General features: G+C 38.9%; 1 protein-coding gene across 1 annotated transcript in view; it reads left to right on the forward strand.

Annotated features, from left to right (window-relative positions):
* Positions 1-25,704, forward strand: part of LOC139949152 (uncharacterized) — a 69,895-nt gene that overhangs the window by 1,985 nt on the left and 42,206 nt on the right. Inside the window, exons 2-18 of the mRNA XM_071947552.1 lie at positions 4,709-4,864; positions 7,507-7,571; positions 9,126-9,224; positions 10,459-10,524; positions 10,654-10,831; positions 12,112-12,257; positions 13,731-14,201; positions 14,889-15,014; positions 15,653-15,761; positions 16,296-16,553; positions 17,343-17,553; positions 18,239-18,620; positions 19,833-19,963; positions 21,288-21,397; positions 21,550-21,605; positions 22,840-23,107; positions 24,672-24,721. Of these exons, the coding sequence (XP_071803653.1) occupies positions 4,709-4,864; positions 7,507-7,571; positions 9,126-9,224; positions 10,459-10,524; positions 10,654-10,831; positions 12,112-12,257; positions 13,731-14,201; positions 14,889-15,014; positions 15,653-15,761; positions 16,296-16,553; positions 17,343-17,553; positions 18,239-18,620; positions 19,833-19,963; positions 21,288-21,397; positions 21,550-21,605; positions 22,840-23,107; positions 24,672-24,721 (2,882 nt within the window). The remainder of the gene's footprint in view (positions 1-4,708; positions 4,865-7,506; positions 7,572-9,125; positions 9,225-10,458; positions 10,525-10,653; positions 10,832-12,111; positions 12,258-13,730; positions 14,202-14,888; positions 15,015-15,652; positions 15,762-16,295; positions 16,554-17,342; positions 17,554-18,238; positions 18,621-19,832; positions 19,964-21,287; positions 21,398-21,549; positions 21,606-22,839; positions 23,108-24,671; positions 24,722-25,704) is intronic.

Below are 25,704 nucleotides of genomic sequence, written 5' to 3' on the forward strand. Positions count from 1 at the left end.
AAGACCAATTATTATTGTGCAAAATGGATTTGACCTGCTAGGAAGTTCAGATTAACAACAAAATGTAACAATCTTATTTAAAGACACTGGATACTATTGGTAATATTTTTTATTGTCGAAGACAATATTGAATATTATTGTAAAAGACCAGTCTTCTCATGCACTTGATGTATCTCAACATATGCACACAAAAAACTGTGAAATTGAACTCAATTGGTCGTCGAAGTTGCGAGATAAAAATGGAAGAAAAAACACCCTTGTCACATGAACTCGTGGGCTTTTAGATGCTTGATTTTGAGACATCAAATCTAATTCTGAGTTACTTCTTCCTCGAAAACTACGTTACTTCGGAGGGAGCCGTTTCTCACAACGTTTTATACCCTCAACAGCTCCCCATTACTCGTTACCAAATAAGGTTTTATGATAATAATTATTTTGAGTATTTACCAAAAATGTCCACTGCCTTTAAAGACACTGGACACTATTGGTAATTATTGTCAAAGATCAGTCTTCTCACTTAGTGTATCTCAACATATGCATAAAAAAACAAACCTGTGAAAATTTGAGATCAACTGGTCGTCGAAGTTGCGAGATAGAAATGGAAGAATAAACACCCACACGAAATTGTGTTGTTTCAGATGCTAGATTTCGGGACCGCAAATCTAATTCTGAGGTCTCGAAATCAAACTTACTAGTGGAAAATTACTTTTTCCTCGAAAACTACGTTACTTCAGAGGGAGCTGTTTATCACAATGTTTTATACTACCAGCAGCTCTCCATTGCTATTACTAGTTGAGTAATTAACACCGCTGCCTTTAACCACATACTGGGAGATATTAAACCAACAATGATAACCAATGATATGGTTAACAGCAAAACCCAACTTATCGGCAAAAAACACTGACCATAGGGCGGCAATGTCTGCAATTCAACTTTGAGGTGTTTGCAGGATAAACTGAAATTGCAGGCCCAGTGTTTTTTTTCCAGGGGTGGCAGATAACATGTCGCCAAATCACAGTGACAGCTGTCGCCGACCAAAGGTTTTTTTGATCTGCCACCCACCCCTGGGAGGAAAAAACACTGGACCTGCTGTATCAGTTTATCCTGTACTGGGGCATCTGTCAACACCTCAGAGTTGAATCGCAGACTTTGGCGCCCAATCGGGTTAGGACATCAGTGCCTGCCTTGGAGATTGCTGTCCTTATACAGTATTTAATGGTTTAAAATCTTCTTCACTGGAAAGCGCCCCAATAGGGGCGCTTTCCAGTGACAGCCACACATTGGGTGCGTTCGTTTAGCTTCCCTGGGTCTACCCCGCGGTGCTCGCTCGGGTGAGCCCCCGACAAAAGCTAAACGAACGACAACTCACCGCTCTCGTAGTGACGTCATGCACCTGGGGCCAGCCCCCAAGTGACCCACTCCACAAGCAGGGCACTTGGGGCTGACCCGGGGGAGCCCCTAGAATGACGTCAAAAGCTATTCGAACGTACCGGGGCAGACCGAGGATGACCCAGGGAAGCTAAACGAACGCACCCATTGAATGAGTTCGTCCCTTGGTCGACTCCGGTCTGCCCCGGTACGTTCGAGTAGCTTTGAGTCATTCCAAGGGCTCACCCGGGTCAGCCCCCAGTGCCCTGTTTGTGGAGTGGGTCTCTTGGGGGTGACCTGAGGTACATGACGTCACCACGAAAGGGTGAGTGTGATCGTTCGAACACAGCTCTGTCCGATTAGCTCTTTTCAGGGGCTCACCCGAGTGAGCACCGCAGGGTCGACCAAGGGAAGCTTATCGAACGCACCCATAAAAGACGGAACATGTGGCGTCTATGGTGGCCCTAAAGGGACACAGCCAGTCGTGAATATTTTTGCGACGTCGTGAATATTTTTGCGACGTCGTGAATTTATTCACGACAAGTCGCGAATATTTTGGCGACGTCGCGAATTTTTTTCACGACTAGTCGCGAATTTTTTCACGACTAGTCGCGAACATTTTCATGACGTCGTGAATATTTGTGCGACTAGTCGCGAATATTTTTTCAGTAGCTTGAGTGTGTAATTACTGTATTCACGTTGACGGCTTAGTAAGACTAAGTAAAAGCTGTCCCGTACGATGATGGATCCGGAGGAGAATTCCGACTCTTGCAAATAACTAACGTTATAGTTTTACTAGTACTTTAGTAGGAGTAGGCTATCATATGCTAGGCAATAAACGTTGGCACTTTCACTCTTCAGAAAAAAAACATAACGTTATATGTCACCCGCTCCTTCGTAATGATGAATATCGAGTAAATTTCGAGTTTATCATAATAATCCCAACAAGCAAATCTCAACATTTTAAATGAAATAAAAATCATGATCATACGACCTTCCTGTCCAAAATAATATGTAATTTTCGATGACCTTGACGCCTTAAATTTTACGACCCGTTTTGAAAAAACATAAACGCTAGAAAAATTTACTTTTAAAAGTGCGACGTCTCACACACTCATTAAAACAACTATTTTTTACGAAGTGAAAACGTAAATTTTTAACCCCGGCGTAGTCGGACCAACAATAGGTAAATTTTACAAACAACCCAATGATAAGTTTAATTATAATGTGTTGACAATTTCAGCAATAAATTTGAAAATTTTTACCTGAAATGTTAGAGCAATTTGCGTTGTTATTTCCAACTTGAAATGCGAGTTCGTTACTGCATTCACGTTGACGGCTTAGTAAGACTAAGTAAAAGCTGTCCCGTACGATGATGGATCCGGAGGAGAATTCCGACCCAGCAGGGTGCAACGCATCACGTAATCCTCCACCAAGTTTATCTGAAAGATTAATCCTTTAGCATTCAGAATTATTTGGGTTTGGAGTAATTCAACCATGAAAACCCCCGAAATATTGATGAAAATCAGACACTGTTTTTTCGAACTTCGATAACAATTCTACTGGATAAAACATGGGGCCCCATACACATAGCCGAGTGGCAACAATCGTCATAGCTTGGCTCTCTACGCGTGCCGTGTAAGAATTACACACTCAAGCTACTGAACAAATATTTACGACTAGTCGCGAATTTATTCACGACTAGTCGCAGAATTATTCACGACGTCGTAAAAATATTCGCGACTAGTCGTGAAAATTATTCGCGACGTCGCCAAAATATTCGCGACTTGTCGTGAAATACGACGTCGCGAAAATATTCACGACTGGCTGTGTCCCTTCATGCCCACCATAGGCGTCTCACGTCTACAGACGATTAGGTGCGTTCGATAAGCTTCCCCGGGTCGACCCTGCGGTGCTCACTCGAGTGAGCCCCTGACAAGAGCTAATCAAACGATCACATTTTGCCCTCTCATGTACCTCGGGTCACACCGAAGTGACCCACTCGAGCCCCTGGAATGGCGTCAAAGCTATTCGAACGCACCGGGACAGATCGGGATCGACCCAGGGAAGCTAATCGAACACACCCTGTGTCTGTGGTGACAGCTGTCCCATATTTTAAAGTGACTTGTTCCGTTTAACCAACTATTTGTGAAAGTTGACAAAATTACCAAATTAATGTGCAAATGGCTTTTACCAATTATGAAAATCTTATTTAACCAACTAGCTGGGAGTAGGTAAATAAGTATAACCAGAATAAGTGTAAAAGCATAAACCCAACTTTATAGGCAACAAACATTAACCAATAAAATTATTGTGTTACCATGTAAACCAACATTGGTCAAAATATGTATTGGTCGAAAATTGCCCAGTACATTATGTTTACTGTGTAATAACAGGTCAAATTTTAGCTACAATTTTCATTGTTCACTGTGGGTAAATTTATTGCAACTCAAGCTTCTTGAAGTTGTTTTCGAAATGTAAAAATTAATATTATGCTTTTGTTCTCCATGAAATATTTCTGGAAAATAAAGTAGGAATTGCCGAGTATTCCCCCTTTCCATCCAAAAAGAGCGGGATGAGGCTTGTTTCCATTGTCGCTCAAAAACCCAACCGTAGTATGGAAGGGTAGACTTTTTATCCTTTGCTGCTCAAACCAAGCGAAGAGGGGGGATTCATTTTGATATCGGCATTGAAACTCAAACATGACAAAAGTTGTGCGATATAATGCGAACAAAATAGAGGGAAATTTAATGTTTGTAAGCCTGGTAATTGATTTTTAAAACGCACAGTATGCTTTTAACATTTTGCGGGGGAATTGTAAAATATTTGTTGCTCCACAGCAACCCTGTCTCCACAGCAACTTTTTCAGACTACGAAAACTTTAGAACAATAACCCCCAAAAATAAAGAAATAAAAAAAACTGCAGGTATTAAAGGCAGTGCGACCCTTTGGGTAATCACTCAATAGTTATCAGCATAATACCTCATGGTAACGAGTAATGGGAAGAGGTTGATAGCATAACATTGTGAGAAACGGGTCCCTCTGAAGTGACGTAGTTTTCGAGAAGAAGTACTTTTCCACGAATTTGATTTTGAGACCGTAGATTTAGAATTCTGAGGTCTCAAAATTAAGCGTCTGAAAGCACACAACTTCATCAGTGTAATAAGGGTGTTCTTTACTTTTATCTTGCAACTCCGAAGACCAGTTGAGCTCAAATTTTCACAGGTTTGTTATTTTATGCATAAGTTGAGGTACACCAAGTGAGAAGACTGGTCTTTGACAATTACCAATAATTATTGTCCAATGTCTTTAATGAGCTGTTTACTTCATTGTCATAAAGATGTTCTGCATTGGATACTGATTTGCCAACCGACAAGGTATGCAGGAAGGTAGAACGAGTGTACTTCGTTGGGAATGAATGGCCATCTATCTCCAACATCTTCGAAAAGAGAAGCTACCTGACGATTAACCAACAGACAAGAAATTACGTGCTAAGGTAAGGGTTTAACAATCATTTCTTTATAACAAAGTTGTCCCTTCTTTTTTGCGTTAAAATGCATCCCGTACTTTCCATCATTCATAAAACAATTCACTGACGCTATTTTAATATAAAAAGAAGGTGTAACATTTTAGTTTTCAAGAGCACTGTTTTATCCTGGCGATGACCTAGGAGCCAGCTAATAAAAATGTCGAGATCAAATAGTACTCACTCCGTGGCAGTGAAGTAAATAACGAGAAGGTACTTTTTTGCGTATTGTTGTTGTCACTAGTTACAGTAAGGGAACTTTCTAAGAAAAAAATAAGTTTTTGGAACGCCTCCTTTTTTGTTATAGCGCCACCATCCGGCAAGATAATATTCTTACCACGATTTGATTCTCGTGTACGCACGTGCGGCGCACCGGTGTCACTTTCTTCAGTGAAAGTTTTGTTTGGAATTTTGGTTGAAAAGTGTCTCTACTTGACTCCACGTTATCTTCATTCTGTGAAGGAAAGCTCCCTGGCGACACATAGATGAAAAGACAGTAAATGTCTCGTCAAAATGCAAGCATTGTTTCGCAAAATGGAAATATGATTTTGTCAAAAATGGGAGGTGTACCACGCCGTGCCGTCGCGTCGAACCACGGCGTGCGTCGAACCACGGCGTGTTGCTCATTCGTTGCTCTCGCTGTGTGTCCGACAATTGAAGAGTTTGGTTTGGTACGTATCCTGGTGTCATGTGTTTTCAGTAGGATAACAGGAAAATTGTTCACAATCAAAAACTCAATATTTTTTTTTCAAATCATCTATCCAATTTTTTAACAATAACACTTACACTTCATGGTGTGTTGAAATGTTTAAAGTTTTGGTTTTACGTTGCGAGAGACAGTCCGCCATTAACAGTGCTTAAGCATGCACGACATTGGAGCAACGTCATATGTTTTCACACCTTTCATTGGTTGGTATTTTATTGAATATTCCGAAGCTAGTATGTGGCGTGCAAAATAAATCAAAAATATTATTCAATTACTACTTAACAAATTTAATTACATTTTTTTCCTAATGCATTTTGGCTACTATAGTAGAATCCAGAGATAAAAGGCATGAGTCATGACAGTAAAACACCCCACCCCCCTTGAAACACACACACTTCATAACAATCTGTTTTCCCCCATTTCAGACCAGTATTGTTTGGTTTCAGGAGATAAGAAACCAATCTATGATATTTTCTCTTTAATGTAGACACAATATTTATTACACTTATCGGATCGGAATTTAATTTACAGTATGCAGTAAATCAAAAAACCTTTTTTGTTGTCATTTTCACTTGAAATATTTTAATATTTTCCCTACATGTATATTGGCACACCATAGAATCCCAAATAGTAACCACCTCACGTGATCCATCTATAGTGACAAAAGCATAATGAAACTCAATCTAGCAGATAGTAATTTTGTTTTGAACTTTTGAGGTTGGATGATGTTTCTTTGACTCATTTGAATGTTGGCATAATAATGCACTAGTGATTAGTACCAAAAATCAATCATTTTATAAATGGTTGAGCGTAACCAACGACAGGAAACTTTTTTCTCTGCATGATTAAGCCTGATGAAAATACAGACTGTGAGTAAACTGCGTAGCTTCTGTCACCGGTGCAGCTTGCACAATCTCGCCGTAAACGGGAATCAAAGTTGGGGACCAAAAACATATGAGGGTCGATAACGTATGACGCTACGATAGTATCTAATTTACCTCAATGAGATATCCCTTTTTTCTAAAAATGAGTGAAAAAGTGGTGGCGCCATACGGAAAGTTATCCAAAGTATCGTCACCTGTTTGACCAGTTCAGGATCAGTTGAATCTATTCTGAACCAGTAGAGTGCCCTTTATTGCATAAAATTGTCTCTCAGATCAAGTACACGAAACTTCAGACATGTCAGAGGTGTGTTGGCATGGACTTGGACTTCCTTTCTTAAGTGAATGTCATGCAAGTGTCAGCGCAAAAACACAGTGACAAAACCACAAAACAACAGCAAATGCAAATGAAAAAATGAAGCGAACTTTAGAAGAAGCATTATTGACCCCTCCAAAATTAATTTTCTCACAAAAAAAAATGTTAGTCAGATACAAGAATTTGTTGAAGTAGGCCTAATGTTTCTCAAAATCAACTAAATAACTTTCTACTGCAGTCCAGTAGTATGATTTTACCTTACATAGTAAGTTAATGCGGCACCATTTGACGCAATGAGATGTTGAGTGATCCCGAACTGGTCAAGGGTAAGTTGCCCCCCCCCCCCAAAGAAGATTTTGGTAACTTCATCTCCTCAAAAAAAATGTACAGGATTTTTTTTTACACATTCTTATCATTTTACATAAATATTTTTTGCCCCGGCACTTACGTGTTTCTTACTTTTGGTCAAGGGAGAGGAGACTCTTTGCTTGGCAAGTCAAACCACGAACATTTTATCTAGGGGTTGTTTACAGCGCGCACAGAGAGATAAAAGATATGCCACGATTTTAGGGACACCTTAAATACTGGACGTCTTACAACACGTTATCAATAGCAGAACCTCAGAGTTCTAGCTAGGTAGGACTTGAGTATTATTAAACAGTCCCTTACGTGTGTTTTTTGTTTGCATTTATGATGTGTTTTAACTCAGATGGGTTTGTTGCGATGAAACTGAAGAAAGCTTCCAACATGTCGAATCTGAGGATTGTGGAGAGGGTAAGTTCCTTGACTGGTGTGGGGGTGTGGGGGGGGGGGCACAGAAACCGAGACCTGACAAATGTTTTTGATGAGGGGGAGCCAGAGGAAACTGTCATGAAATATGCGCCATGCTATCAAATGACAATCATTGAAAGTGGAAGTCACGTGTAAATGTCTTTGAATAATAAAAATAATAATAATAATAATAATAACAATTCTTATATATAGCGCATTTCACAACCGTATCAATGCGCTTTACATTAGTGCCCTGGTCATAGGGCCAATAACATCCCTTTTAATGTTTCTCAGCTCCCTTGGGAGTATACAATCTGGGCAACAGTTTATATCGCTCCAAAGGCTTTTTCATTCACAATATCAACCTCTACCCTCGCAGGTACCCATTTATACCCCCGAGTGAAGAGAAGCAATTATAGTAAAGAATCTTGCTCAAGGACACAGGTGTCACGACCGGGATTCGAACCCACACTCCGGTGAATCAGCACCAGAACTTGAATTCGATGCTCTTAACCACTCGGCCATGACACTCTACAAAAAATCATTGACCTATAACCAGGGTCCAATTTTATGGCTCTGCTTACCGGGGCACTTACTGAAGCACGGAATTCTGTGCTTAAGGCAAGTGTACTTTTAAACGAATTAGCAGCGAGTTTTGGCTTCTACGCGTGCATACTCGCATTATTAGGCATTCTACGCTTACAGGGCTAGCGCAGAAATTCGGCGCTTGCACGTAAGCGGGGAGTTGTGATCGTAAACGCAGAATTTGGCGGTAAGCAAAGCCATGAAATTGAGCCCAGCTTAGTGTTGTCATGTAGCAGGTCTGGAATCTGACATTATTTTTAGAAGGCAAGGCCATTTTCATGTATGCATAGGACATGCAGGATAGGGCGCTGCCATTTTGGAAAATCTTGAAGCCTATGGAAGGGGCACCATTTAAGGCCTGAGGCAACAGGCCATGGTCTCCTTGTAATTCTGAGCCTGATGAATATGTGTTTTTTATGCTCTTAAAAAAAAAAATTACCACTCGTAAGTCTGTTCAAGGATCTACATGTATGTACTTTTTGTAGGACAAAAAACACAATATTGGTCCACAGAATTACACTAAACTTACACAGTTTGAAGATAATGATAGTAGAAAGCTTCCCTGAAAATATTACTTGCTGAGGTGCTGTAGTTTTTGAGAAATGAGTAAAACAATGTCATGAAAATAATTTTCGTCTCAGTGACCATGAAACGAAAATTATTTGAGCATGTAAAGACGTATTTTCATGACATTGTTTACTCATTTCTCAAAAAATACAGCACCTCAACACCTAATATTAAAAGGTATGCTTTCTACTTTTATTATCCTCAAACGGTGTAAGTTTTATGTAAATATGTGGACATTGTGTTTTGTTTTACAAAAGTACCCAAATCCTCTAAGAGGACTGAGGACTTTGTTTGTTGCTTCAAGTACTAGAAGATGTTTTTGTAAATAATAATGTAACCCTTACTGCAGGATATGGATGTTGCGTCAAGCTTTTTAATATTTTTATTATTATTTCATTTGTCCAGCTATCTGTGAGGGCATCTGCGATGAGGAAAACCCTGAATGTAACTTGGAGTCTAGGCTCTGCTCAAAACGACTGGTGGATCAGAATGCTGATATAAAAGGTAGGACGGTGTCAAGTCACTTCGTACCTTGACCATTTCCTACCCTGGATACCTTCTTAAAGGCACTGGACACCTTTGGTAATTAATTTGTCAAAGACTAGTATTCTCATGTTGTATCCCAACATTGCACATATAAAATCTGTGAAACTTTTGACTCCATAAGTGGTCACTGAAATTGCAAGAAAATAATGAAAGAAAACATCCTTTTTGTACAAATTTGTGTGCTTTCAGATGCCTCACAAAAGGCTTCAGGCCTAAAGTCTTTCAATATTTGAGTAAAAAATGACCTTTTTTCTTTAGTAGTTTTTTTTAGTATTAACCAATAGTGTATTTAAAGACACTGGGGTGGATTTCACAAAGGTAGTCCTAACTTAGGACTAGTCCTAGGCAATGCTAAGAGATAGGACTGGTCCTAAGTTAGGACCAGTAACTCATCCTAACTTAGGACTGGTCCTATCCCTTAGCATTGCCTAGGACTAGTCCTAAGTTAGGACTACCTTTGTGAAATCCACCACTGGACACCTTCCGTAATTGTCAAAGTCCAGTCTTCTCACTTGGTGTACATAAATCTCAACATGCTCATAATAACAAACCTGTGAAAATGGGACCTCAATTGGTCGTCAAAGTTGCAAGATTATAATGGAAATAAAAACATTCCTGTCACACGAAGTTGTGTGCTTTCAGATGCTTGATTTTGAGACCTCAGATCTAATTTTGAGGTCTCGAAATAAAATTCTTTTAGAGGGAGCCATTTCATAATGTTATATACTACATACATGTAGTGTATCAGCAGCTCTCAATTCTTCGTTACCAAGTTCATGTAAGTTTTTTTTGCTAAAAAGTATTTTGAGTAATTACCATCAGTGTCTGTGCTTTTAGCAGGTTAAATTGTGAAGTCAAACACTGCGTACCTGGGGCATGGTGTACCTTCTTTCAAGACACTTCGTACCTCAAACTAAAGAGTTTTTGCCTTGTTTCAAGAGGGTCACGCTGGCAATATCACATTAATGACCTGTTGTGATTATTGTGACGGAATATTAAAAAATATTACCCACAAAAAGTAAGCAAATAAATAAAAGCCTCTTTGAAACCACTTAATTTCATTAGTTTGGTTTTGCTTTATGAAAAAAATTAACAAAATGTGGATAGCGTAAAAAATAAAATACTTTTTTTATTTATTATTGTTTATTTCAAAAATAATTGTTGGGGGTTTGTTGACATTTTATCTTTCTAGGAAGCTTGTACACAGAGCTACCGTTTGACCCAACAGTTGACACAACAATAGATGGAGACTATGACGGTGAGTTTGCCCAACAAACAGATCCAGAAAATTTCCTAAGATTATCAAATTCTGGAACTTTTGAAAAACTGAGAAAGAAAAGCAAGACTGTGATTTCTAACGCTTATTCTTCAAAACTCTGTACTCTAGGAATTTGTTCCTTTTCGGGTGGCTCCGTGCGCACCTTCGATGGACTGAATTACAACTACCCGTACAATTGTAGGCACAATCTGGTGTTGTATCAACAAGAGGAACTGGAATTGACTGTGGACATTCTGCCAAGATCACATTGCGGAAACACATCCTGTAAAAGCACAGTCATAATATGGTAAGTCAACCAACTGCAGGTTTGTTTGTCTGTTTGTTTGTTTGTTTGTTTGTTTGTGTAGATGATCTTCCCATCAAGGGAACTCAGCAAACTCCCACAAGGGGATATAAACATCAAGCCGGCAACAACTAATCTCTCTCATGCAAACATTGGTTTAACGTCTATGATTATGAATTGCACAAAATCAAGAAATTATGCTGCAGTAACTAGACCACAATACTTACTCTAGTCATTGTTAAATCAGCGAAAAGCTGGGGGATTCGAACCCACTACCTTGTGATTGCAAGTCCTGCAGTCAAACCATTTGACCAAGTAGTGTTACTCATACATTACTTTTGGCTGGTAACAAATATCTACTTTGCAATAATGTCCCGTGCTTCACTCAGTGTAAAATTTGCCATCTATACGGGCAAATGATAACCAACTTTAATATATTTGTCCTACATCTTATTAGCATTCCATTCAAAGAAAAGTCTACATGTATGACCCTACCTTTAAAGGCACTGTACAACTGTTTAAATATTGTCAAAGACTAGTCTTCTCACTTGGTGTATCCCAGCATTATGCATAATATAAAAAAATCTGTGAAAAATCGAACTCAACTGCTCATTCTTAAAGGAACATTACAGAATTGGTTTTTGCTAACAAAACAATTGCGAGCAGTGTAAGCACTTTATGTAATCCACCATGTACATAAACTGACCAACCTGTAGAAGTTTGAGATCGATCAGCCATCTGGGTCCTGAGAGAATAGTGAAAAACCGATTACAAATTTTGCATTGCATCGATGCCAAAATATAAATGAATAAAACGCTCACTTAGCGATAAACTCCAAATGCGAAGTTAGATTGTTTATTTCTCATTGCAAATTATGGTATTTCAGACAGAAATATTTCAAGGGATGTTTTCAACTATCATCATCATGTGACCGTGTAAGTTTTGTGTAAATCTGTGATCTTCACGATTTTTGTTTCTTACCAATTCTGTAACGTTCCTTTAAAACACCCTTGATGCACAAGAAAAAACACCCTTGTTGCAGAATGTGTACTTTCAGATGCCTAAAAATAGTAATTACCAATAATAAAATTACCAATAATAGTATCCATAGTGCCGTTAATCGTGTTTATTTCTAATTATTTAATCCAATATTCACAATATTTTACAAGGTTACTTATTTCTTACTTGCAAAGCAGACTTAGCATCTCCTATCGCATTTATTACATCGTCATTTATTTGAAAAGTAATTTAAAATCTTTCAATGCTTTTTATTTTGTAAACAGGGAGGCCATGATGGACTCCCAGGTTACCTTTGGTCCCGATGGGGTAGTTCACTATAACAATAAATCAGTTGATTTGCCGTACCTTACTTCAAATGGTCAACGCATCTACAAAGAAGGGATGGACATCATCTATGAAGAAACAGACAGTAAGAGAAACGAATTCATATTCTCATTCAATGATAAGAATTAAAGACTCTGGATACATTTGGTAATTGTCAAAGACCAGGCTTCTCACTTGGTGTATCTCAATATGCATAAAATAACAAACCTGTAAAAAATTGAACTCTATTAGTCGTCAAAGTTGCGAGATAGTAATAGAAAAAAACACCCTTGTCACACGAAGTTGTGTGCTTTCAGATGCTTGATTTCGAGACATCAAAATCTTATTTTGAGGTCTCGAAAACAAATTGGAAAAAAAAACTTCTTCCTTGAAAATTACGTTACTTCAGTTCAGTGGGAGCCGTTTCTCACAATGTTTTAAACTATCAACAGCTCTCCATTGCTCGTTATTAAAGGAACACGTTGCCTTGGATCGGTCGAGTCAAATTTTTGACTCCCATAAATGGCCGACCGTGTTAGTTCTCAAAGTAAAAGGAAAACCACGCGATTTCGAGGCAAATGTGTGTGGATCATTGTATTCTACTTTTAAAACATCTTTCTAACAATATGCATTTTATAACAAACGGTTACAAACGCTTTTCAAAGACCAACTCGACCGATCCAAGGCAACGTGTTCCTTTAAGTAAGTTTTTATGCTAACAATTATTTTGAGGTGGTACCATTGGTGTCCAGTTGCTTTAAGGCTACATGGTGGAAAATACTGAATTAGTAAGGTTTGCGGTGACGCCATGTCAAATCTTTTTGTGAGTTGTGATGGCTCTGTGAGAAGAGAAAAGGGAAAGCAAAATAAAGATGCCTATTACCTTTTTGCCGGTAATTCCTCAAGTCAGGCTACGTCCTGTAGCCTTAGAAATCAAAACTCTTTATCGGGGTCTTTGCTGTTCCCAGAAATGCCATAACAGATCTACTCTCATATTTGTCCCTATATTTCATCAAGATCTATTCAGGGAAGATCCCCATTGTTATTAATTATTATTATTAATTATTATTATTATTAATTATTTTGTTTTGCCCATATTTTTATACCGATGTGTGTTAGCATTGTATACTTGGTACTTTCCCAAGGTTTGCGGTGACGCCATATAAAATCTTTTTGTGAGTTGCGAGAAGAAGTGGCTCTGTGAGAAGATAAAAGAAAAGAGAAAGAAAAATAAAGTTGCCTATTAACTTTTTGCCGGTAACTCCTTCAGTCGAGCTACGTCCCGTAACCTTAGATCTCAAAAAAAAATTATCAGGAACCTTTCTGTTCCCAGAAGTGCTGTTACAACACCCTAACCCTCACATTTGTCCCTATTTCATCAAGATATTCGGGGAAGGTCCCCATTGTTGTTAGTTATTATTATTAATCATTTTGGTTTTGCCCATATATACCGATGTGTAAACTTGGTACTTTCCCAAGCTCTGTCAAATCAAAGGCATCGGTTTGGATTCGAACCCACGACCTTTGTAAATCTAGAGCAGTGTGTTACCAACCAGTTGTTATTCTTATTATTCTACAGATACCCGTGTAATCTTTGATGGTCAGAACCATGTAGTCATTACAGTATCAAGTCTGTACAAAGCCTCTGATGAAGGAGAAAGCAGGATTGGTGGATTGTGTGGTGACTATGACAACAATCCTAGCGATGACTTTGACAGCGCTTTCGTACGCGACTCTGAGGATCAGTTAAGTTCTGCTGGTCATCAGTGCGTACCACTTGAGCTCAAGTTCCGAGACCCATTTACTTATCTCACCAACGTCCAACAGAAGGAAGTCCTTGCAATTTGTGCAGATTTTGCATCGGATTTTCGGTTCCAGGAGTGTCGCACCAAGGTTCTGATCGAGCCGTTTTATAATTCCTGCTGGTTCACCTTGTCCATGTGTATCTTGAAAGGCACGTCTTGTGATTTATGTGAGATTTATGCAAGGTACTCCAAATCATGTGCACGCCATGGTATACTGGTTGAATGGAGGTCATCCGATTTTTGCCGTAAGTTCATATCAATTAATATTTCAACGAGAAACAAAAACAGAGACACTGCCCTCAAATGTTGTTCTTTCTTTATTAAGGAATGCTAAAATTTGTTCAGATTTCTCGTCATTCAAGTTAAAATTTCAAGTACATCGCCAAGTACGTTTTTATTGTAAAGAGAGTTTACCAAATGTTTACTTTCCCTTGAACATGCATTCAATTGGTGATGTTTTTATTGGGTGAATGAATTAAACAACCACTTGAGCCAAAACCTTTGAATGAGTCTGCTATTGAAACTTGATTATAATTTGCTTGTTTATCATTTAATTATTTTTTGATAGTCGTACACTACTTAAACTGTAATAACTATCGATGAAAATAATAGGCCCTTTCAAGGTTTTCACAGACGAGCTACAGTTCTTCTGTTGATGGCTTGCATCAAAAGATCATTAAAACAGGCCTGTATGCTTCGTTTTTGAAAAGGCAAGGGCACCAAGGCATTTTCTCCTTGGTTAAGGGCAACCTATATTGAAATTGTACATTTCTACTTGAGCATTTTAAGGGCACCAAGGCAAAGACCAGGGGAAGGAGGCAACCACCTTCGTTGCCTCCCATTAAAACATTTTAGAAGATTGTTAATCTTTACTCAAAAAGGTTTTTCCTTTTTTGAAGTCAGACGTTACTTTGTTTTGTTCTTGTTCACAGCCATTACTTGCGACCGAGGCATGGTGTACAATGAATGTGGATCGGCCGACGCTTTGACCTGTGAAAACTACTACTACGGTCAAGGCACCATACAGTCATGCGTCACTGGCTGTGAATGTCCAGCAGGTATTCTTAACTCATTTCAACTTCTCACTCTTGTTAAAGGTCAATACAGTTAGTGCTGTTTAGTGACGGGCAAGTGTATGAAGGAACTTCAACTTGGTAACATTTCAATGGGCACCAAGGCAATGACTAGGGGCACTGTGACAATTGCCTCTGTGAAGTATAACGGCAATGAGGCAATTTATCCAGTTCCAGCAGCCGATTGAACAAAACGCTAGGAATAACTCGTCCTAACTTAGGATGGGTTCAATGCATCCTAACTCTATTGGCTTCCGGTTTCTGACAGAATCAAGTTGAAAATTATGCTCTTGTAGGGGCATTATTTCACGTTAACCCACACCTGTTACGTCATGCTATTGTTAATAAATCGCTCCCTTATTTTTAACGAATGGCGGGGTGGGTACAATACTCATTGTGCAAACCTGGCAAACGGGCAAACTGTCCACATCCCGCCAGTCGTGCAAAACAGTAGAGCTAAGGAATAAAGTAAATAACGTCATAGACCATTTGTTTTTAACCCACCTCGGGCATTGTCCTATACCTCCTCCTTTTGTAATGAATTTTGTTGGCATTCAGTATAAAAAAAAACTTTTTTATATAAAAGAAGAATTTCATTGTTTGTCTCTTATCTTTTTGTCAAGGAACTTACTTTAATAAAGCTGAGTGTGTTCCGAAGGAAAGATGTCCGTGTTCACAAGCTGAAGTACTATTCCCATCTGGCTCACTTATGAAGGAGAAATGCAAGGTTTGGTGCGTATAAACATTTCATTCTAACGCAATGATTTTGTAACTCAGTTATGTGACTTAAGGCCCCTTAACATGAGCACCATAACCAAGGTTCTCAGTAAAGCCCGGTTCATACTTGCGATTTTTGACGTCACATGGCTGGTTTGTTTTTTTCGCTGCGAATATTTCAGTTGGACACAGCTTTTCTGAATTATTAGTTGACAAACCAATAGTGTCCAGTGTCTTCAAGACAAAAGTCTACTTACATTCCTTCCTTGTTTAAAAAAAGAGAAAATGTTAGGGGGTGGGGGGATGATGAGGGTCCTTAATTATTGCACAGTAAATGTTTCACACTAGATATTGTAGCAAGGGTCCTTGGTTATTATTTAACAAGGATAGAGCTTCACACAGCAGGAGTTCGCTATTTTTTTTAATATCCAGTTATTCCACTGTTTTGGATAAAGTTACATTAAGATAACAGGTGTTGGTTGCCCGAGGAAAAGGATGTTTATTTCCCAATGAAGATGAGCAATTTATTTGGTTTGTTATCTTCTTCAGTGTATGTATTGAGGGAAAGCTTGCTGAATGTACCCCCTTACCGTGCCCAGCAACTTGCTCCATTGTGTCTGGGAGTACCTTCCGTACGTTTGACGGTACCCATTTTCATTTCAACTGGCAATGTTCATACATACTTGGTCAACGGATTGGAGAGGAAGGTCCACCATTTACCATCGGCATTGATAAGATAGGTTGTACTTCACTAACGGATTGTGTTCCTTATGTTACTGTAATGACTTTAGATGGCACTGAGTATAGGTGAGTTCCTTTGACTTCATGAAAACTTCAATACGTGTTTGTTTCTCCTTAACCAGCAACCAGAGTGAGTGCATGCTTCACTCTGGTTGGCAAACTGCAGTTTTAAGTCTGCTTGCCCCAAGAGGTATAGACGATGTGACATGTGACGTATCACATGTTTACAAAAGAGCCACAGAGCCTGGACTTCCTGAAGGCATGATTTGTACACAGCTCAATGGAAGAAAACATCAAATCTTATATTTTATGAATATTGCACTGTCTAACATTCTTATTCTTATCAACTTTTGATATGATGAAAGAGGGCACATCTAAAAACTTGTCCAGCTTTTGCATTCATAACTCTTGGTTTAATATGGAAGTTATGACACAAAATGTCATTTTCCCATAAGACCAGTGTATAACACTCAGAGAATGTACAAGGTCACACTTATTGTAAACAAGGTTCACATGGTTATTAATGAGAATAACAGTGTTCGGACCCAGTCTTCACTGCGTGGTGATGACCTTGGTTAGTCGCTGGTGCTGTTAATAACTTGCGCGGCTCGGTTCGTTAACAGCGCCAGCCCCCAACCCAGTCATTACCACATAGTGGAGACTGGGTCTTCGCACTGTATTTCCCAAAGTAAAGACTCCTGGGGCTAAGAACTTCTCTCATGTTTTCTCAGACACCCATATTTCAAACAAGGTGAATGAGCATTTGATAAAAGACCTTGTGCCAGAAAGTACTTACATGTTTTCTACTGGTTTTCCTGAATATTTTGACAAGGTTTCTTCACTTTTTCGGTACAGAATCGTAAGTATTGATGAATTAATGGTCACAATAGACGGCAAAGCTGCACAAGGATTGAAGCTTCCATATTCCAGTGTCGATGGCACGGTCACAGCGAGCCGTTTATCTTCCATGGTCGCCCGTATAGTTTTACCCAACCATGGTATTGAGATCATGTGGAGCACAGCTAATGGTATCTACCTGACAGTCCAAGAAGAAATGCTCGGCAAGGTAACTTTTCGGCCATGTTTGAATTAGCGACTACAGCTACGGCTAGATTTCTGGGTTATCATACATTAAAGTATAGGATGTGTAGTTAGCAACAATTGTAGTCGTAGCTGGGGCCACCAATTCTGTAACAGCCTTCTTGTTAAAGGGCTTAGGTATTTTTTGTAAGACAAAAAACACCATGTCCACAGATTTACATAAACTTACACAGTTTGAAGATACTGATAGTAGAAAGCTTCCCTGAAAATAATACTTGCTGAGGTGCTGTAGTTTTTGAGAAATAAGTAAAACAATATCATGGAAATAATTTTCGTCTCAGTGATCATGAGACAAAAATTATTTTAGCATGTATAAAACGTTTTTCATGACATTGTTTAACTCATTTCTCAAAAACTACAGCACTTCAGCGCCTAATATTTTAAGGTACGCTTTCTACTATCATTACCTTCAAACGGTGTAAGTTTTGTTCACATGCAGCTACTTTTTCTTAATGCTTAAAAAAAATTGTTATGTGATTTTTTGGTCTGTTGAGCAGGGGGGGGGGATGACCCCCTTTCCTTTGCAGCAAATTTTTTTCAGGCTCTGAAGGAAAGAGTCACTGGCATCCCTGATAATTATAATTATTATTAATTAATTCCCCAACCTCATTTCAATACTACAATTAAACTAGAAAACACTCTTTTTATAGATTCACGGTCTTTGTGGAAACTACAACAAGAATCAGAAAGATGATTTCCAGCTCCCTGCCAGTTCTTCAGAAGTGGCTTCCCTTGCAGATTTTACCCCTGCATGGAACACAAACGCCTCCTGCGTTGAAGCTTCCAAATTGCCTTTTCTCTACCGATGCCGAAGCGAAGTGATTGAGACTTGCAGACAACTGAAAAGGGCTCCGTTTGACGTTTGTGGAGCAAAGGTCGACGTCACACCATACTATGAGAGCTGTAAACATGACATGGAGTACAAGTGTAGCAAGTTCGTAGACTTAAATGAGTGTGCGATACTTGCAGCTTATGCATTGGAGTGTGCCAACCAAGGCGTCCCTATCAACTGGAGAAATGACAACTTGTGCCGTGAGTATCCCAGTCATGATTCTAAGAGATTAGTAAGGATTTCAGGGATGTAAGCTTCGTTTACATGTAATGCAAGGGCGGGGGCATCAAGGCATTGTCTCCTTGGTAAATGGCACCCTATGAGAAAATTGTAAACTTCTACTGGAGCATTTGATCAAGGCACCAAGGCATAACCAGGGGGCATGGGGGCAATCGCCTGACAACATGCTCTAGTGCCTAAATAAGACCTCTAATTTCTCGTTCTCAGCTCCAGTTATCTCTTCATGATCACCTACTATAAGATGGTCATTCGACCACCATTCAACCAATAGGACTGCCTAAACTGGTATTTATGAATGAATCTTTAATAATCTAACTGTAATCTACATGTAGTTTGACAACACACTAGTGTCTAATACTTCTGAATGTTCGTTCTCAGCTCCAGTTATCTGTTTTAGATGGTCATTCGACCACCATTCAACCATTAGGACTGCCTAAAGTACATGTAACTGTGGTATTTATGAATGAATCTTTAATGATCTAGCTGTAAGCTACATGTAGTTTGACAACACGCTAGTGGCTAATACTTCTGAATGTTCGTTCTCAGCTCCAGTTATCTGTTTTAGATGGTCATTCGACCACCATTCAACCATTAAGACTGCCTAAAGTATATGTACATGTAACTGTGGTATTTATGAATGAATCTTTAATGATCTAGCTGTAAGCTACATGTAGTTTGACAACACGCTAGTGGCTAATACTTCTGAATGTTCGTTCTCAGCTCCAGTTATCTGTTTTAGATGGTCATTCGACCACCATTCAACCATTAAGACTGCCTAAAGTACATGTAACTGTGGTATTTATGAATGAATCTTTAATGATCTAGCTGTAAGCTACATGTAGTTTGACAACATGCTAGTGGCTAAGACCTCTGAATGTTCGTTCTCAGCTCCAGTTATCTCTTCATGACCAGCTACATGTGTACCATTAGATGGTCATGTGACTAACATTCAACCAATAGGACTGCCTAAAGTAACTGGTATTTATGAATGAATCTTTAATGATCTAACTGTAAGCAACATGTAGTGTGACAACACGCTCTAGTGTTTAAGACCTCTGAATGATTGTCCTTAGCTCTAGTCATCTCTTTTAGATGGTCATGTGACTAACATTCAACAAATAGGACTGCCTAAAGTAACTCTGGTGTTTATGAATGAATCTTTAATGTTCTAGCTGTAAGCTGTCCAGACGGAAGGGAGTACAAAGAATGCGGTTCAGTCTGTAAGGTGACCTGCAGTGACATTAACAACGATGTTGGCTGTCTGGAGACGTGTGTTCAAGGTTGCCAATGTCCAAATGGAGAGGTAATTACAATATTGAGGTTTATGTGAAGACAAACATGAAAACTGGGGACTGTCATCAGGCGTAGTTTTAGACCATTCCTCAAACTTTCTCAACTCCGTCTGGAGCATATAACCCCAAGCTGCTTAAATTACATGCAGTGCTTAGTCCAACACAATACTGTCTGAGCCTTCTTAGGTTCCCATTGTACACCTGGGGGAAGAGAAGCAATTGTGGTACATGTGGGTGTCTTGGCCGAGCTTTTTGGAGATTCAAATTCAAGTTCTGCTGGTTAAGTCATCAGAGTGTGGGTTTGAATCACGGTCATGATATGAGAGCAAGATGCTTTACTATAATTTCTTCTCTTCATACAGGGGAATATATGGGTACCTGTGATGGTAGAGGTTAATATTGTGTTTGACAAAAGCTCTCGGAACACCCCGGTGGCTCGGGGCTCTATACACTCCCCAGGGAGCTGAGAAAGATTACAGGGTCAATGTTACTGGCTCAAAGACCAGGGCCCAATTTCATAGAGCTACTTAAGCACAAATTTTTGCTTAAGCAAAAAATTCATTGCTTAGTAAAATCAGATTACCGTCCAAGACTCCACTCAATTATTATGCTAAGTAAACAACAGCTAAATACTAGTCATAAGCAATGTATATGGCATGACATTTTGGCCAGTAACATGTGTAAAATAAGCGAGCTATTTTCGTGCTTAAGCAAATTTTTTGCTTAAGCAGCTCTATGAAATTGGCCCCAGAAAATTAATGTACATTGTTTAAAGTGCATTGATACATGTACGTTATTGTAAAATGCACTGTATAAGGACTACTTTTAAAGGCAGTGGACACTATTGGTAATTACTCAAAATAATTATTGTCATAAAACCTTACTTGGTTCTGAGTAAATGGGAGAGGTTGATAGTATGAAACATTGTGAGAAACGGCTCCCTCTGAAGTGACGTAGTTTCCGAGAAAGAAGTATTTTTTCACGCTTTTGATATTGAGACTTCAAAATCAGATTTTGAGGTCTCGAAATCAACCATCTAAACGCACACAACTTTGTGTGACAAGGGTGTTTTTTCTTTCATTATTTTCTCGCAACTTCGATGACCAATGGAGCGCAAATTTTCACAGGTTTGTTATTTTATGCATATGTGAGATACACCAAGCTAGAAGACTGGTCTTTGACAATTACCAATAGTGTGCAGTTTCTTTAAGTGTCTTACTCAAGTTCAAAAGTGTGATGACTGGGAATCGAACCCACACTCCTATGATTTCCCCATCAGAACTGTCGCAGTTGACCACTCGGCCATGACACCATTTTGTTTGGTCTTTTAATTAGATTGAAAGTGATCGGTCAGGTTTGTGTATACCTGTTTCTAATTGTCCTTGTGTCGTCCAAGGATTGACTTATGAAAGTGGGGAAACATGGATGGGCGAATGTAATAATTGGTAAGTATTGAATACTATTAGTAGAAAATCTCCCTTACAACAGTAAATAATCAAGAAAATAGTATGATGAAGTAAAACTCATCAAGATGTTTTACCCAGTACATCAAGATGTTTTACCCAGTAACTGTATCTTAAACTATATTTATCTGCAGCACATGTTCAGGAGGAGTGGTGACATGCACTACTGAAGTTTGTCTCGCTGATAATAGTAAGTTGATGTAAATCATAAGCTTTAACGGCACTGGACACTATTGGTAATTACTCAAAAAAGTTATCAGCATAAAACATAACTTGGTAACAAGTAATGGGAGTGGTTGATAGTATGAAACATTGTGAGAAATGGCTCCCTCTGAAGTGAGGTAGTTTTCAAGAAAGAAGTAATTTTCCAAGAATTTGATTTTGTGACATCAAGTTTAGAACTTGAGGTCTCTGATCAAGCATTTGAAAGCACACAACTTCGTGTGACAAGGGTGTTTTTTTCTTTCATAGTTATCTCGCAACTCAGACAACCAATCAAACTCAAATTTTCACAGGTTTGTTATTTTATGCATATGTTGAGATACACCAAGTGAGAAGACTGGTCTTTGACAATTACCAATAGTGTCCAGTGTCTTTAAAGGCACTGGACACCAATCAAAGACCAATATTCTCACGTGGTGTACATGTATATCCCCACATATGCATGAAATAACAAATCTGTGGAAATTTGTACTCAATTGGTCATCGAAGTTTGTAGAAGAATTATAAGAGAAAAACACCCATTTCGCACAAATGTTTGTGCTTACAGATGCCTTAAAAGGCTGGGGGCCTGAGAAGTAAACTCCAAAAGTCCCAAAAACTACATTACTTCAGAGGGAGCCATTTCTCACAATGCTTGATGTAAAAACTATTTATCTATTCTTCTGTTGACTTGATTTTTTAATTTTGTTTTATTTATACCGGTGTGACTTAATGATGCTCCTCATAATATCTCAGCAGCCCAATGGTGCTCATGCAGCTGTTCTTTAAAGGGAAGGTACACGTTTGGTAATTGTCAAAGACCAGTCTTCTCACTTGGTGTATCCCAACATAAGCATAAAATAACAAGCCTGTGAAAATATGAGCTAAATTGGTCATCGAAGTTGCTAGAAAACTGTTAGAGAAAAAACACCCTTGTTGGACGAATTTGTGTGATTTCAGATAGGAATAATAAAAGACTCTTGGCATGTCTGGCTAGAAGTCTTTTATTATTTTAGTGAGAAACTACCTTTTTCTCAAAATCTATGCTACTTCAGAGGGAGTAGTTTCTTACAATGTGTTTTACTATCAACACTCAACAGCTCTCCAATGCTCGTTACCAAGTCAGTTTTTAAGTTTATATGTGTTTTCTAGTAATTACCAAACGTGTACCTTCCCTTAAACACTAACAACCAATGCCTTATCTATTTCTGATCAATTCTCAGGTAACGGTAAAACGTCTACGTCAAACACATGCCCATCAAACAAAGAGTGGCTGCCTTGTCCCTCATGTGAGCGAACTTGTAAAAACTATAACCTTGGTTGGATGAACCAAAATGGAAAAAAAGGATGCCGATGTCCAGATGGTATGGTGATTAATCCAAAGGAGACAGCAGATGGCCCGGCATGCATTGATCCATCCAAATGTCCATGTTACTACAATGGTCAGAGCTATGACATTGGTGCTAACTTCAAGAAAAAGTGCAACTGGTGGTAAGTTTTTTGCAGTTTCACCAAAATGTAGAAGATTTTAATGCGGCATTCATGATGAGGCTCATATTCAGCTAAGAGGGCTCGAGTTTGAGTAATAATAATAATATTACGGCACCATTTCGAAAGCACTGGGGAAACATCTGGACGAAATAGGGACAAATGTGAGAATACATGTAGATCTGTTGTAGAAGGCGGGGCTGTTGGGAACAGCGAGGATCCTAAGAAAGACCCTTGAGATCTACACATGTAAGGCTACCAGACGTAGCCCGACTCGAGGAGTTACCGGCACAAATGAAAATATTATCTTTCTTTTGCATGCTGTAAAAAGATGAAATAATAATAGTTAAAACTTATAAAGTGCCATCTATCTAAGACTAAACTTATCTAAGACTAAACTTAGTTGGAGGCGCATAAAAACAAAACAAAAAACAAAACTAGGGCGAGTAAAAAAAAAAAAAAAATACAATTTAGGTAGCTTAGAGAGGAATAAGAGTACTTGGAATAAAACTGATGAATTACATAAACGTGTTGGCAAAATGAATGGTTAAAATTTACAAGCAAGAAGGTCAATCATAAGAAATATTGAATAGGTGAGTTTTTAGCAGTATTTTGAAAGTGTATGGAGACGTTAAAGCTCGGATATGTATAGGAAGAAAGTTCTAGAGAGTGGGTGCAGATACAGAAAAAGTCTGATCGCCGTTGTACAATTAGACTTGCACTCAAGTCCCAATCCCGTGCCATTCCCAGGAAACTACTGTTTTGTGATGCTCTGCATTCCCCAACCTGTTCCGCATGTGGGACAGGGACTTGACGATGTCGCAGTCGCCTGGTATGTAAATGTATTCACTTATGAATATGTAATATTTCCACGTGATACGTTTTGACCAATCAAACGCACCCAAGAACAAAGACTAGTTCATTTCTCATTTGTGGATCAGTACTTAGTGGATGATTGAAACACATTTTTGAAAAACCAGTAATTATAAAAAAGAAAGCACTAAATGTTCATTTGAATTTAAGTTAATACGTTGTAACGTACATTGAGGTCGGTTTTGTTTGCAAAATTGGAATATTGGGAAGTGCAATTCAACGACTTATGATACCGACACTCCCTTGCCTGCTGATGAGTTTGCCCGCCCCACAAGCGCGCGCCACGTATAGACGCGTGCCTTGCAATGTCTTGCACTGTGATTTCACAGAGTATAATGAATATTTTACCGGCGGGGCAGTGCTTCCACACTCCCATTGGTTTTGTACATCTCCCCATTTGGGGAGATTTTCCAATAACAATGTGCAGAGTAAGAAGCGATCTTGTCAAGTCCCATTCTGGGGACCACATTTTGACGATGAGCGCGCACTGCACTGTATGCTACGTACCTGTTGTTTTATAGTAAGTTGGGGTGATATGCTTTAGGGACATCTCACACGAGAATGGGACTTGAATCAAGTGTATTGTACAATGTAAGTGGAATTGTTTTAGTGAAAGTTAAAAGAACAATTCCACAAGACTGCATTTTTGTCTTAAAGTGTTTGATATATTTTCAATATACCTTTGATTCTTCAGCCAGTGCAAGGCAAACTCCAAAGTAATATGTTCAACAAAAAAATGCCCTGGTAAGTTTAAATGAGCAGTTTTTAAGCACTACTCAATTGTAGTCACATTAGTGACGTGGCCGAGCGGATAAGAGCACCGAACTCAAGCTCTGGTGTTTTCTATTCAGCAGAGTGTGGGTTCAAGTTCAAGCTCCTCTCCACCCAGGGGTAAATTGGTACCTGTGATGCTAGAAATGATTGATTTAGCTTAGTGCACAACAAATTTGCCAGCACAGGCTGTACTCTTTTGATTTTCAATTTAATCAAAATTTGTTTGTGCTCTTTTTAATGTTTTTCGGTCACAAATGTGTTGCCTGTGTGTTTATTTATTTGATATTTCATTCTTTTTTGTGATATAGTAGTATTCTGAATGACTATATTTGTAAACTGTACATGTACAGTTCGGCTTTGAGCGGCCGTCTTGCAGTGTTTTAATAAACCATGAATAATAGTAATAATACTCCCGAGGGAGCTGAGATAGTTTAAAAAAATGAATTTCATGGCCCATCAGTGATCTTGGAAGCGCTTTGAGACGCCCTTTGGGTTTATAAGCGCTGCCTAAAAAACTGAGTTTTGTTATTATTATAATTGGTGAATGGTTGAGCCCTCAGTGCACTAGCTATCCGTGTCACCTGAATTGATGCTGATGTCCTGAACTGCCACAGTATGGTTTGGTGTACAATAGTAAACTTGTCTTTGCCTCTCACCTTTAGATCAGGACCTGACATTTCTTTACTCAAATCCAATCTCAAAACTTACCTCTTCAGTCAGGCCTACCATTTATTTTTCCCTTGGTCATACTTATAGCGCAGTGAATAGTATACACATATTGACTGGCAACGAGGTAACTAGTATATGTTATTCCCACGAGGGACTTAAAGTGACCAGAAGAGCGACCTATCTCCCGAGGCCGATGGCCGAGGGAAATAGGCCCCTCTTCTGGTCACTCACAGGCCCGAGGGGGAATAGACGTAAACTAGTTACCGAATTATGCCAGTCAATAT

This window comes from Asterias amurensis, chromosome 16 (assembly GCF_032118995.1).
Source record: "Asterias amurensis chromosome 16, ASM3211899v1".
NCBI lineage: Eukaryota > Metazoa > Echinodermata > Asteroidea > Forcipulatida > Asteriidae > Asterias > Asterias amurensis.